Source organism: Ischnura elegans, chromosome 10 (assembly GCF_921293095.1).
Source record: "Ischnura elegans chromosome 10, ioIscEleg1.1, whole genome shotgun sequence".
In the NCBI taxonomy this organism is placed as follows: domain Eukaryota; kingdom Metazoa; phylum Arthropoda; class Insecta; order Odonata; family Coenagrionidae; genus Ischnura; species Ischnura elegans.
This window is the reverse complement of record NC_060255.1, coordinates 67,674,668-67,688,947: the sequence shown is the minus strand read 5'-3', so window position 1 is coordinate 67,688,947 and position 14,280 is coordinate 67,674,668. Positions and strand designations below refer to the sequence as shown.

At 39.5% G+C, this 14,280-nt stretch overlaps 1 protein-coding gene across 2 annotated transcripts; it reads left to right on the top strand.

Annotated features, from left to right (window-relative positions):
- The first annotated feature begins 67 nt into the window (after positions 1-67).
- On the top strand, positions 68-10,692 carry LOC124166699 (tyrosyl-DNA phosphodiesterase 2-like). Of its 2 annotated transcripts, XM_046544348.1 has the most exons (7): positions 68-477; positions 706-785; positions 867-1,013; positions 4,449-4,665; positions 6,385-6,555; positions 9,206-9,399; positions 10,407-10,692. In XM_046544348.1, the coding sequence occupies exons 1-7, from the start codon at positions 346-348 to the stop codon at positions 10,639-10,641; spliced, it is 1,176 nt and encodes a 391-aa protein (XP_046400304.1). In that variant the 5' UTR covers positions 68-345; the 3' UTR covers positions 10,642-10,692. The 2 variants fall into 2 exon arrangements, with proteins under 2 accessions (XP_046400304.1, XP_046400306.1); XM_046544350.1 differs by lacking the exon at positions 6,385-6,555.
- The last annotated feature ends 3,588 nt before the right edge of the window (positions 10,693-14,280 follow it).

The following is a 14,280-nucleotide window of genomic DNA, read 5'->3' as shown; positions in this document are numbered from 1 at the left end:
TATCTTTATTCAAGTGTTCAAATTTTGTAACAGTTGATCATCGCGGAGATTGGTCGCAGCGGCAGGCGCGGCGGTGAAAATTTTTACCGTGCAAGTTTCTACATGTTGTGTCAGATGTGAGTCTATGATTTACGGATGAATGTAGATTTTTTCAATGTAGGATGGTAAAAATTCAGGATTTGAGGAGTTTCTCGACTCATCCGTTTCTTGTGGAGTGATTGAAGACCATGTCCGTGTTTCTTCTCGTGCGCAGTCAGTGAGAGAAGAGCATTTTGAAGTAGCGATAAAATATTCCTGGGCGTGAATGCAGTATCTTTCGTGTGCAAGTTACAATATTCAATAGAAATGAATGAAGGGGAAGACCAAGGCTTGAATGCCGAGAAGTGCCAAGATTTGGTGGAGAAGTTTGTTGAAATCACGGCTACTGATTCAGCTTGCGCACAATTTTATCTTCAGGATAGAAAATGGAATTTAGAGGTAAACTGTAAATGTCACTGTATAATTGTATTAATATAAACTTATAAGAGGACTTAAATAAATGATCAAATTTAGTTTTATGTGCCGTTCAACTATGTGCTTTGTTAAGTTTTCTCTCTTCATCGGATGGTTAGAAAAGATAAAAAATTGTAAGCCAGGTACCATATTAAGTTATGCTGCATTCCCTTTCGTTTATCATTTACGTAAAATATTTTTCTATCACGGCAGAGATCGGTTTCGGACTTCTTTGAAGCAAATACCTCTACCCGCGAAGACACGACCACAGAACCAGAGGTGTCAAATGCTGGGTAATTCGCGTAATTAATGAGATGTCGTCACGTTGTGCTTGTAGGCTTGAGAGATTTGTAATTCTGCCTTTCTCCTTACAGTCAGAAACTGCTGGAATCCCTAGGTCCAGCTTATCAACTGACCTCTGTACCTCCCCCAACTTTTACCTTTGCTTCATGGAATCTAGATGGATTACAGTCCAGGAATTTGAAGATGCGGACCAAAGCTGTTTGCAAGATTTTGTTTGAGTATGTCTTCATAGTTTTATAACTTCTCCGGCAAATGCGATTTTATGTGATGAATTCACCAATTTCCATTATAATGGTATGATTTCATTAGACATGAATGTTTTGTATCTCATTCACTGTTATTAAGATTGTACACTACGTTCACCACCTAAGCTGAGCTGAGATAGAATAAGCTGACTCAGTGTGGATTGGTGAACAAAGTGGTCCAAGTGGGCTCACTTTCGAAACCAGTCCGAAATCTCTGCTCTGACCAAGATTTCAGACAAGTTTTGAAAGTGGGTAGACACCTGACCATAATTAGGCTCAAGTAAGTGGATTATAGCATTAAATTTCTCATAAACCCTTTTGCTGCTGTGAACGTACCTGGTACGTTTGCACGGCAGACTGCTGTGAATGTACCTTTACATCCTCCCTGCCATGCACTCAGCACCTTCGCCGCATACGGGGTGTAGGTTTCCGTAGGGTGGGCCGCAGGGAAAGGGTTAAATTGCTCTAGATGTATGCCTTGAAAAACTAATTCACTGATAAAGATAGAAAGCCTATGCCATCATAGATAAAACTACTGTCGTTAATGGTATTAGGGTTTGGCTTCAACACATGCATGACAAGCATCTTGCTACATGGCTCAATACAACTGCAAGCAGTACACCATCATATCCTGTTTTTAGGGACCAAAAGGAAGGCAGGGTGGATTATCTACTGAAAAAAATCTATCGTACCATTTAGCAAGGACGTTGGGGAGCAGTTATTTATAATGGTTAATGCTGTAATCTTCATATTAATGTTCTGTAGTCCCCCCCCCCCTGTTCTCTCTTTCTGAAAGTCTTCGCTTTAGTTCCCTGATGTTCTTCCTAGGGTGTCCCTTTATCTGTCCCCAATATTATGTAATCTCTTGCCTTCCTAAGTGTTCTTTTCCTATTACATTACCCTCCATTTTATTTATCACGTGATTACATCGTCCTAGCATGAAATGCTTTATCAACTAGGTCCTTCGGCATATGGTGCTCTGTAGTTTCCTGTTGTATTCTTCAATACACCACCTTATCTCTCTCCTATTTATCCGATTGATCTTCAGCCAGCACATGGTCTCGAAGGTTCAATTACCCAGTCTCCTTTTCCAATGGTGCATGTTTCTAATGTGTTGAACTGCACTGCGCACAAATTTTTCTAAATGATGAACACCTCACATTATGTTTTCACAATATGGACAACAAATGAAGGCCCAGGTTGGGCACCTAGAGGATACAACCACAAGGGCTGGCAGCCAATAGGGTAGTTTCCTTCATCAAAGAAAAAGAAAGTCATTGGTTGCGATTCGTTACCCACCATTAGTGTATTCATAATATAAAAATTATTTGGTTTTAGAAATCCCAGTTTAGACGAATGGCAATGGTCAATTTTAACTGCATTTGAAAAAGGCCAGATTGGTGCCCATGCGATGCCACTCCACGTGACGTCACGGGGACCTAGTTTCTATACGAGTGGATAAGAGTTTTACATCGTCTGAGATTACCAATGCATGCGTGAGGCACAGAGCTCAGGGAAACATCTCTTAATAATCACCTATTAAAACTGCCTATGGTCGGAAAGTCTCCTTCTTTTGATAAGGTATTAATAATCCTTATTTAAGCCCAGCGCTACCTGCTAGCAGGGTACTCTGCTACCTGCTAGCAGCCTGCACTGCAGCAGTGCACAATCCTCACCCTAAGGTCACCTCACACGGTGACAGCAGGAATCAGAATGACGTCTCATAGGCTTTTCCCAGCATTCATACTTATCCGTTGCATTTTCGCACGCTTGAAAATTTTCACTTTTCATTCAATGGCAAAAAATAGATATCGTCATTTAAAAATCTAAAAGCATGAAATATGTACTCCAGGAGTAATAATCTTTCAATTTAGGCAATAAAAAAATAATAGGAAACCACCCTATAAATTCATGGAAGGTATGTATTGAATGAAAGGCTTTGATATCTGTATATGTCAAAGGCCCTGTGCCGTCAACTGCACGATTCGATTCGTTTAAAGACATCCATAGACACGTACGGTTATTTGAAAGCACGAAGCGCTATCAGTAGGGGAAGGGAAGGAAGGAACAGAAAGGATAGGAGGAGAGTGGGTTCTCCTAATTAGCGGATGGATCGTCAGATATTCGGCTCTCCACTGAGCTACAATGCAAAAAAAAATCATTTCGACATTAGCCAAATCTAATATCTACATAATTCTTCGGGTGAGAAAGCGTCTCATTCTAGATGTTTCAAGATCGATAAATGGGAAATAATTTTTCAAGTTTCTTTGAATCCGATTATGTTTTGTTAAGTGTGCTTCTTTCACTGCCTTTCACAATGTAATTCAGTTCAATGAAATACATACAGGTTATCACTGGCAGGTATGGAGCTGGGAATTAAGGCTAGGTGGTTTTAGGAGCAACTAATACTGGGGGTCATGGAACATGGCAGGTACGGGTGCCCTCCGCCAGAAAATTTTTATGATAATGGTTCAAAATGTTGAGTTGCACGGCTTTCTGAGGAATATTGTGGTCCTATGACCTTGGAGACCACTAAAGCTCCTTCTCTTTGTTATTCGGCTCTAAAATCAAAATGTAGGAGTAAATAAAATTATTATTATATTTTATTAATCCTTACTCTATTCTATAAGTAATATTTATCCAATAAAGTAAAATGGATTAAACTTTAAAATTTCTCTAAGTTCTGGGGGTGGGGGGTTGTTTCACAGGTCCTGCAGAGGCAACAAAGCCATAATACATTTGATTTAATAAGCATTGTTGCCAATCTGATTAGCAACTTAGCTCTTCATTAGCTACAAGAGCCTTTTTGGTCAGCGTGCAAAACGGTGTATGCTATTCAGGTTTTTCACTTTAATGTTTATGGTTTTGATGCCATATTTTTGTGATCCATGTAGGGATGCACAGATGACAAAGAATGTTGGCTGCAAATAAGCCACGAACTTCTGGAATCTCAAACTATGGTGTAACTTAACCTTTTATGAAAGAGAAATATTTTATGGAAAGTATCCTAAGTACCGTATATGTCTGAATATAGTCCCCCCTTTTTTTCCAAAAATGCCTGTGGTAAAAGTAAAGGGAGGGACTATATTCAAATGCACTTTTTTTAACTTTTCCCGAAACTGAAGCCTCAAAATTAGGGGGAGGGGGGACTATATTCAGAGGGGGATTATGTTCGGAGAAATATAGTATTACATTTATTTGACCAGATAAAGCAGATTCATAATTAATCAAGTATCCTTTGAAGATATTTGTATCCTTACGTGGTTTTCATGCAATCAAAATGCCTTCACCAGCTTCAGAATTATTTTCAACAAGGTGAAATGGTTGTAGTGTATCCCTAGCACAATTCATAACATGTCTCACTTTTCAGTTTGTAAGTTGAAGTTCATCATTTTGCTTATGTCGCAGGGAGAAAATCGACATTGTGTTCCTCCAGGAATTGGTGCCACAAACTATTGAATATATAGAGGATCGATTGCCCGAGTATCAAGTCATATCTGGACGAATGGACGAAGAGGATTACTTCACAGCTATTTTGCTCCTTTGCTACACCGTTCAGTATGAGTCCCACAAAATTATTCAGCATCCTGGATCCCTCATGGGGAGGAACCTGCTGTGTGCTAAGGTTTGGTTTTTTTTCATTTCTTCATTGTTGTATGGCAATATGTGAAGTCATTGGAATCCGCATGAAGTGAAATGACTATGGTAACCTCTGATCTGGTCGTTCCATCTGTCACTGCTGCCATCTTAATGTGAGATTTCCATCAACCTTAAAGCCGTTTTAAGCCGGGCACATAATTGTGCAATCTGACATATGAACGAAGGCACAATCAAAATTGCATTGTTTAAAGCGGTGAATTGCTAGAACGTACGTGAGAATGCGTGGATGCGAGATGACAAAATAGCTTCTTCTCTAATTCCAAGCTCGCATTCTCACAATTTCAACATATTTTCAGTAATTACCTGCACAATGATGTTCCCTGTGTAAAATAGCCTTTAAGGATCTTGATAATCAATGCACATTGTGATGGAAAAATTTTCCATGGAAACTGGAGATGGTCATCCTAATGCTGTCAGAGCAGAAAGTTATTCTAAATATATATTTGTTGGCTACACCATCTCTAAGAAAACAAAAAATTTTCAGTTTCATTAAATAAAAATCCTTAATCATAGCTTGGTTAACTTATTACAGTATCTTCGTGAGTTGCAACGGTCCCTCTTAGGAGAGGAAAAATGTATGCAACCAGCATTGTTATACTTATTGAGTCCACGTTTGCCTGATTGTGTCTAATGTATATCCTGTCAGAACCTGTGCCTGAGGGAATCTTCTCTATCCATTGACTGATAGGTGTTTTCTAAAGCACCAATAATCAAGGTAACTTGATTTCTGGTACACTGAAAAATCAAGAATAGTGATCTCATATATAACACTTTTTGAACTACTCCAATGTGGAAGACATCTAGCAGTCAGCAGCTAAAGAGTACCATGGGTATTATCATTATAGTTTTGTAATTTTGATGCTCATTATCATGATGCGGCAATGACTGTTTGATGACTCCTTCATTGGCAGATGCAGTATTCCAGGCTTGAATTATTATAGCCATTGTCAGACATTACTCCTGGGCTCTTCAGACTTGAGTTTTCTTTGGGTTGTTCTTCGCATCAATGTGTTTATGCCCATGTGGCGGCCTATAAGAGGAGTTGTGCAGGAAGTCTTATCAGTGGCTGGTTTTCCATCCTGCCGGTCTCAGTGCAGGGCTGAGGATACTTGTCCCAGACTTCGGATTCAGCAATTTTCAGTCTTGGAGCGAAGCCAATCTTGCTATCTCCCATAGTGCTTTATTGCATGGTGTCCAGTCGAGCAGAAGGGCAACCTAAAGCAACTTTCTGCAACATCCAGGATGTGCCGAGCAGATCTTGATGAAAGGCCACTTAATGTACCGGTGGCATATTAAGAAAAGGCTGAAGAATGGCCCTTAGGAGCTGCAGTCAGGGATGCTGCAGGAGGGAGGCATTCCCCAACAGGCAGGGAAGTTGATGCCTTCTTGCTTCAACAATGGCTGCAGGTGTGTGGAACATGTTGTGGTGAGGTGCTTGTCGAGGGTAACTTCCAGGTACTAGACAATCTCCTGTCAGAGGACTTCTTTACACCCCAAGAGAAGTTTGCCTGGTTCCTTCAGTCCTCTGGAGAAGATGATGGGCTGAGTTTTTTACTAGATTGCTGTCCTTGATTTACAAGTCTACTAGAAATCAAGTTAACATGATTATTGTCTTCTTCAAAAATGGCGTCAACTTTGTTTGTATTTTGTTAGAGGAAATAAATCCTTCTTTACTCCACTACAGGCTTGCATTGGGGATACAAAGTTAGCTCTCATAAATTCTCACCTGGAGAGCACTAAGGACCATGCGGCTGAGCGCGTCCAGCAATTTCGAAATGGCCTCAAGTGCCTTTTGTCAACCTCACCTCACCGCACTGGGATCTTCGCTGGTGACTTCAACCTTCGAGACTCCGAGGTAAGGGACTGCAGGTAGCTGGCTTGCTGTTTTGAGGTGTGTGGAACAAGGGAGTGGGAGGTGCCTGTGGGTTTATGGAAAACAGGAATCGAGTCCATTGATTGAAGTAATATTGTGATACAATATAACCATGGTTTAAAGCCCATACAGGGTGGAAGGTGTTTGTGGTTTGAAGGCAAACAGTGAAGAAGGATGTGGAAGAGAAGAAATACATAGGTGTGAAAAAATTAGCTGAACCGAGGATTGAGTGGAGAGTTGTGTCAAAGTAATCTTAGGATTGCTTACTTGTGATGATAATGAAGAATCAAGTCTTTTGATTGTAGTCAGATAGTGATACTGTGTAACCTCAATATGTTGAAACCTGGAAAGCCTCGATATAACCTCCAAAGTCCACCCCATGATAATGTTTTTTTCCTGCATATAGCATTCACCAGTCATCCGAAAATACAGCATACTCTTGATTATCTGGGCTAATGATGAGGAGAGGCAGCGCTAACTATTGTAAAACATGGTTAATCCAAATTTTCACTTTGACTTTTTGTAATGTTAATAATTTATGTAAATCGAACTACAGATTATCATTTGCATATGTCTGTCTGTTAATGTAGATCGTTTTCCAGTCTCATCGAGAGCTTTCTTTACGTAACCACAATCTATATACTCCATATATGGACTATATATATATATATACACTGCGTATATTTATACTCCAGCAAACTGTAGACACTAGGGAGTGCCTGGCTATGCAATCTCTACTTACTTCGTCTCTGCTGCCACTTCCTCCTCAGCCTTCCCTTCTACTATGTATTCCCTCCATCTCCTGTTAGACCTTGCCTGGTCATGGCTTAAACATGTTTGAGTGCGACAAAATCTTCAGTTCCCTTGGGCTGTATTCAACCACATTCGGGGCCACAGCAATAACTGCACATTTGTGGTGTGACAAATACATTACAAGATCATAGATGAAATTTTTCTTAACTTACAATTGGTTAACCATTGAATCTTTCCTAATTAATCAAGTGCCTTTTCCTACTGCTCATCTTCTGCAGTGCTGGAGCAGACGTCCAAGTAAACTTTAAACATTCCTTGTCAGCAAGGAAGTAAAATAATTCGGTTTTACAAAGACGTAGGGAATTCAAACGGAGCCCGGTGCTGCCTTGCATTAAAATTCATTAATCGTAATGCTTTTTCGTCTGATTTTATTTTTTATAAAGATTGCAGAAAACATTGACGGTGTGTAAAAATCATGCACGGATAATCTGCCGGCAGATAATCAGGAGTCTGCTGCAAATGTCTATCTTTTCTTTGTTAAAAATCCCATGTACAACAATCCCGCTTATACTGTGCCAGCCAGGTGATTTTGAATAAATTAAATATTATTCCCGTGTTGTAAAGAAGTGATTAAAACATAGGCGAACATTTGTATGTATGTATATTGTAAATATAAGAAGTGGAAGTAAAAAACTGGCTTCAACACATTCATTTTGAAATTTTTATGGAACTCTAATTAAAATCTTAGTAATTAGTCAAATCCCAGGCATTCTTTATGTAAACCAGTCCTGAGTGGTCATCTGTAAAAGGGCTGTAATTTTTTGAGTGAGCTTTTGAAGTTTTGTTGCAGATTCATGGTTGTTTATATTGAATTTAGAATTTTTTGTTGTCAAAATTAGGGTTACCTTTCTGTCTTGTAGGAGGATACATGAAAACATGCTTAGAACCTTCAGGAGTTGCTGTAGAGGTTTCTTAAGTCCCACTCACAACTGAACTTGGCACGACTTGGGAGTTGAGAATTAGATAAGTTTGCTTGTTCTGAAGAAAGAGTGGTATAACTTTATTCAGTGTGGATATTTCCAGAGAAAAGGTTTAAGTTCCCCTGAAATCTAGCTAATAGGAAGAAAGATATTAATTTTTTTATTGATAATTTTAAAAATTGGTGATTGTCCTTTACAGTGGTGTAACTATGGGGGAGGGGTGAGGGGATAGATCCCCCCCCATAGCCTCAGAGAAATTAGAAATATTTAAAACTGTAACTAATAACTTCAGGCTTTACTTTGTGAAACCTCTCCATATTGGAAGTAAGGAAATAAACCTTACAAAGTTTTATTTCCTTACTTCCAATTTAAAACTGTCTAGTTTTGATGAGAGGGAATGGAATTTTGAAAGTAGCTTTGGAGGGATCGGTGGAAGGGGTCAGAAGAAGGGGAAGGAGAAGCCTTTTGTTCATTGACAACATAAAAATTGGAAGATATGGAGACTTCAAGGAGGTGGCCGCAGACAGGGGAGAATGGAGACAGCATTGGCGTGGGGGACCTGCCGACGGGCAGAACCCCACAAGATGATGAAGTTTTGTTTAATAATAACTGCATCTGCTTAAAGTAAAATTTAGGTGTCAAAATGATGTGAAATGTATTTCAAGGAATGTTATTTTTCAAAAATTTTCCCCGACTGCCAGGGGGGTGACCCCTCAGGGCCCTCCATCCCTCCCCCCAAAGCATATTCCTAGTTACACCACGGGTCCTTTGTAATTGCTTTTATGTCTGAGCTGTGATTGATGGTATTACTCACTTTAGTGAGGGTCATGCTAAGCCAAGTTAAGTTGTCGTGAATGGGGGCGTTACTTTTGCTCTCTCACTCTCTGCTCGTCATGTAGGTGGACACGGCTGGAGGCCTGCCATGTGGTGTGGAAGATATCTGGGAGGCATGTGGGTCAAGACCTGAAGTACGCTACACATGGGACACTAAGCGCAATGGGAATGCACAAGAGCTCATTGCAGGTGGAGGAAATAGAGGATTCTGGCCACGAATGAGGTTTGATCGGGCGTACATCAAATACTCACTTATGAGGTAATTCAAATTACTTTGCATAAACGGTGTCTCTTTAAATTCTGTTTTGTAGATATGTAGTACTTGTAGAGATTCTGTTCGCTAGAATAATCCAGGTTTACTGGGAAGTGCATCAAAAGAGGATGCGATGACTAGAATTTGCTGTTTGATTATCTTGTGACACAGTATTCGCAAATGAGTTTTTTATTGTACCTCAGGGGTTTGTAATGATGATTAATAACTCATTCAGTGCAACTTTGGTGAAGATATAAAACACAACCCACTCAGAAGCTCAAGAACAATACCACCTTCTTATTTTTAAGTAAAACCTTACATTGAGGAAGATAACAATAATACTGTAAGTTCCTTGCTAGCAAAGTGTCTTTGATCATGTGAAATCTTCCTGCACAGTTAGTATCATACTCTCTTCTCTCTTCAATATGAATTGCTAGCTAGCATGCTTAGTCTGTGGAAGTAAAAATCATGTGAAATTGGCCTGTTCAGTTTGAGTTTGTTCAGCTTATTTTTATTGTTATCGAATGTAATGGAGTTTGAAAAATAAATAGCTTCATATTTTTCAATTGGTCACCTTCCTCTCAAGCTATAAGCAGTGAAATATCGACGGCTTACCCTTTCACTGAAAAATTCACGACATTACCAACTCTTGCTGAGCGACTCACCACTTCTCCTCTACTTCTCAGCCTCATGCATCCATCTCTTGTGGTTTGTTGTCATTAACAGTCTAATGAGCAATTCTTTCTGTCACGGATCGAGTCTCTTGGAATGACGTAATAGATTGTAATTTACTGATGTCATTGACTCATTAAAAATGGGTGGCAACTTTTCATTTTAAAGTTATGAGGAAATTAGGAATATTTTTTTTCAATATAACTAATCTTTCCTTTCCAGCTACTAAATTATCTTATTATATTGCGATTTTGGGTCTGAGGTAATGACCCATTTGTGATACATATAAATATAGTAGTTCTATCGTTTATCCCTCCAATTTGTCTCATCTCCTTGAATAGGGAAGTTGTTCCTCAGCATTTTGGCCTCTTGGGATTGCAGAAGGTTGCAGGGACTCAGAGCTTTCCTAGTGATCACTGGGGCATCCGTGTGTGGTTTGACAACCGCAGAAGCCAAACTAAGTCTGCTTCAAAGGCTGACACGACCCTGGAATTTGATGCTGAGACAAGTGGGGGGCCATGCACAAAGAAGCCGCGTATCAAAGTGGAGGAGGTGGACTTTGATGCTGTGGACTAGGTTGATGTCAAGATGGATGTTTGTGAGTGGGTAGCCCCTCCCAAGTGTTGTCTGGTGACTCCGTGCAGAGAGGTGGACAAATCGCTCTCTCTAGTGACATTGGACTAATTTATCCTTGTGTTAGAAGTTCTCGAGAATGATATTCTTGTTTTTTTATTTTTTTATCGCTATTATTGTGTTGAGCAGAGTTCAATTTTTGTAATAAATATACATTTTAAAAGTATATTTTGTGACTTTTTACTCTATTTGCCCTTCCTAAATTTAACATTAAAAGATACTCCCAAAAGTGAGGCTCTCTACCCCCAATTTATTCTTTCCTTAGTGACAGAAAAAATAAGTTTCTAAAATCACCATCATCAACCAAGGGCATACCCATAACTGGGGGAGAAGGGGAACAAGCCAAGTTGTGACATTTTAGCATGGAAAAGGTGAATGAAACCAACATTTTAAGAAAATCATAACAGCACGTTATTAGTTTATGAGATTATTTCCTTAAAAAATAGTTTTATTTCAGTTACATATACCAATACATATCATTTTTCGTGGATTTAAAGAAAATTTGTTGAATTGCTTTCGTTTCAATTCAGTACTGATTTTGCCTAAAGACTTGATTTTTGCTTATAGGGAAGGGCAGCCCCCTGCTGCCCCTCGCTGCATACGCCCATGTCATCAACTTCTATCATATTGCATAGTGTTACATTTTAGTTCACTAAGTTTAGGATTGGTTGATTCTAATTTGATTTCTTAAGCCTGAAAGGTTGAAGATGAAGAAGCTCTTTAAAAAATTTCTTAGTGAATTACATTAAAAATTAATCAAGATGAATGGTGACGTTTGTTATTCTTGGTAGATAGAATGTAATTATTTTTAGCTAATTACTAGTTAATGTTTTCAAGGTTGTTCTCCATGCAAGAACTTATTCGTATTTGAAACACCTATATTAGGGTGTTTACATTTGAGAAGCATATCGATGGCTAAGTTCTAACAACACGTATCTCAAAATTTGGCCGCTTTGAGACAGGTATATTAGACAAAGTGTAATGACATTAAAAAAATAAAATTCAAGCAATGCACAACTCTTTGTTTGCAAATATATTCTTCTTTTTCAGTTTTATGAATTTTTGGTTTTTAATTTCAGTGTACAATAAATCGTTTCTTTTGCTCTTCTGTAAAGTTTCTATTTATGAAATACGTGTTGTTAGAACTTAGCCATCGATATATAGTAGGGCGGATCGGAAAAATCGATTTTTTTCAAATCCATCTGGCCCAATGAAAAAAAGTTTTGGGACTGATCAAAAATAAGACCTGAAAATTTTGAAACCTATAGGTGAACCCCTTACCCTCGCTTAAATGCCATTTAAGGGGGGGAGAGTAAAATATCGAAAAATTTAATATTTTATGGCCATTCCCTATAGATTCCGGCGAGTTGCCGCCCTTCCAGACCGAAAATTTCGAGCATTTTTACGTATCTGCCACCGTTAAGTCATTAAATGCCAAATTTGAGTGCGCGTCCGCGAAGATAATATTCCAACGCCCACGCAGCATCGCGGATGGAAGAGCGGCAGGCCGCTCCTGCCCCTCCCCATTCACCTCTCCCGCCCCGAATACAGCAAAATTCATCCTGCGTGTGCTGCAAGGGGGGCTCTCATCTTTGATAATATATATTGGCCTATGGTAGAAGGTAAAAATGAATCCGTAGTTAGACGACTGGTCCCTTTTTTGGCGTCTCGTCGGCGATAAACAAATGGACGTTTCCAACTTTTGGAGAAGTGATGAAATATTTTTGTATTGTTCGCGATAAATTTAGATCCGAGAACGCTGGCAAGGAGCGTACTGTCCATGAAGAGGCCTTTCGAGTGACTAGAAAGGTGTGCGAACTTTGGAGACGCGCTTCTCTTCCGGCAATGTCCGAGAGCTGTGACTACATGGATTTTAGATCGAGGCCGCTCGCGTCCCCTCCCCGCTCGCCTCTCCCCTTTCTTATGCCCAAAATTCATACCAAGAGCGTCTTTCTTCGCTAGTCTAACTAATACTTGTTGTTTTAGCATCGTCTGTGGAGGAACAATCACGAAAGAATTACTCAATTTTCTGATTTTCAGACATATCTGTATTTATTATGTTAGTGTCGTTATTCGCATTTCGCTGCTGTCAACGAATTTTGGTGATCTCTTTCACGAATCTTTCGACCGCATGGGTACTAAAGGGAATATTTAACTTAAAGTTGAACGTCGCTCAAACGATTTTTGAATTTCCACTGCGGTAAGGTCAGATATAAATGGAGTTACCGTGGTCTCTCCCCAATATCTCTGTCATCAGTGGGTCATCCTTTACGTCGATCTAAATTTTTGCAATAAAAAAAATCTCGGGTTAGTCGCCAAACGCATGTTCTTGCATGCCTCTAATATTTTTTCCGCCCATTCCGTCTCACTTCCTCGCGCTCGTCAGCTATTACAGCAAGCATTATATTGCCAGGGTAACCGAAAAGTCCATTCCTTTAAATAACCGGACTGCTTTCAGCTCTTCCGGCAGAGTTCTCAACCAGATGATGAGCCTCCACAAATTTACAGCACCCTCGTGCATGAATGATCCTGCTTTTCTAAAATCCACACGGGCGTATAAACATGCCGAATGAAAGTTATTATATGTGTTCAATAAGCGCTTGGATTTCTGGTGGATACGTAGAGCCTCAGCAGCCCATTGGCCGATGTAAGCCAGCGGGAATGGGCTGCCACTTTTCCCGGAGTTTTTTTTTTATATTTTCATTTAATTCATGTAAACACAACATTGAAAATTGAAATTTTCCATAAGATACTGTTGATCAGTGTTCAGCGTAGTCTACTTCAGGAGACAATTTTAATGGTATAAGTTCAAACCCTACAACATCATGGTAGTGTCATCCTTGAAGCTATAAGCATATAGGCCATCAAATTTTGGCCCCTAGATCGCCCTCCTAATTTTTATGTCGCCCAGCCACTCAACTTAGTACATTAAGCAAATAGACCGATTTTTCACTCGCAAAGAAATCGAAAATCGGAGATTTTATGACTTTTGCTGATCCTCTGCGGGGGAGGCAAACGCAAAAAAAGTGGGACCCCGGTTCTTCAACTAACACCACATGTTCCTCCCTTACTTTTGATTAATAAGTCCTCTTGCCTGTTTTCATGAGTATAAGGGTGTTATCTCTCATTCCATCAAAATGAAGCCCTTTAATGACACCCTTGTATTCCTTTCTTTTTGTTTTCATAGTAATTAGCATCTTTTTATGCCAACGTAAATAATTCCGGTTCAATACCTTGGATGTGTCTTACGAAGTTATGATTTTTGCGTCAGCTAAAGTTGCGGAAACGATCATTGCTGCTGCTCGGAGTGGCACGCTTGTTCTTGCATATACCTCTACCACAGTCGGCAGACGTATTTTACCCGCAGAAGATCCAGGTTGATTTTAGTCCTTAATGTTCATTTCATGAAGAACGCAGTGATACAAATCGGCTGATTTCTCGTCTGTTTGATTTTCTTCGAATGAATTGACAAAAAAATTTATTGATACTATTTTCCCCTGCAAGAATTGACAATAACGCTATCCGGCGATTCTCTTCCTCGATTGTTGTGTTTGTTTTGGAATCAATCCAGCAGTCATCATC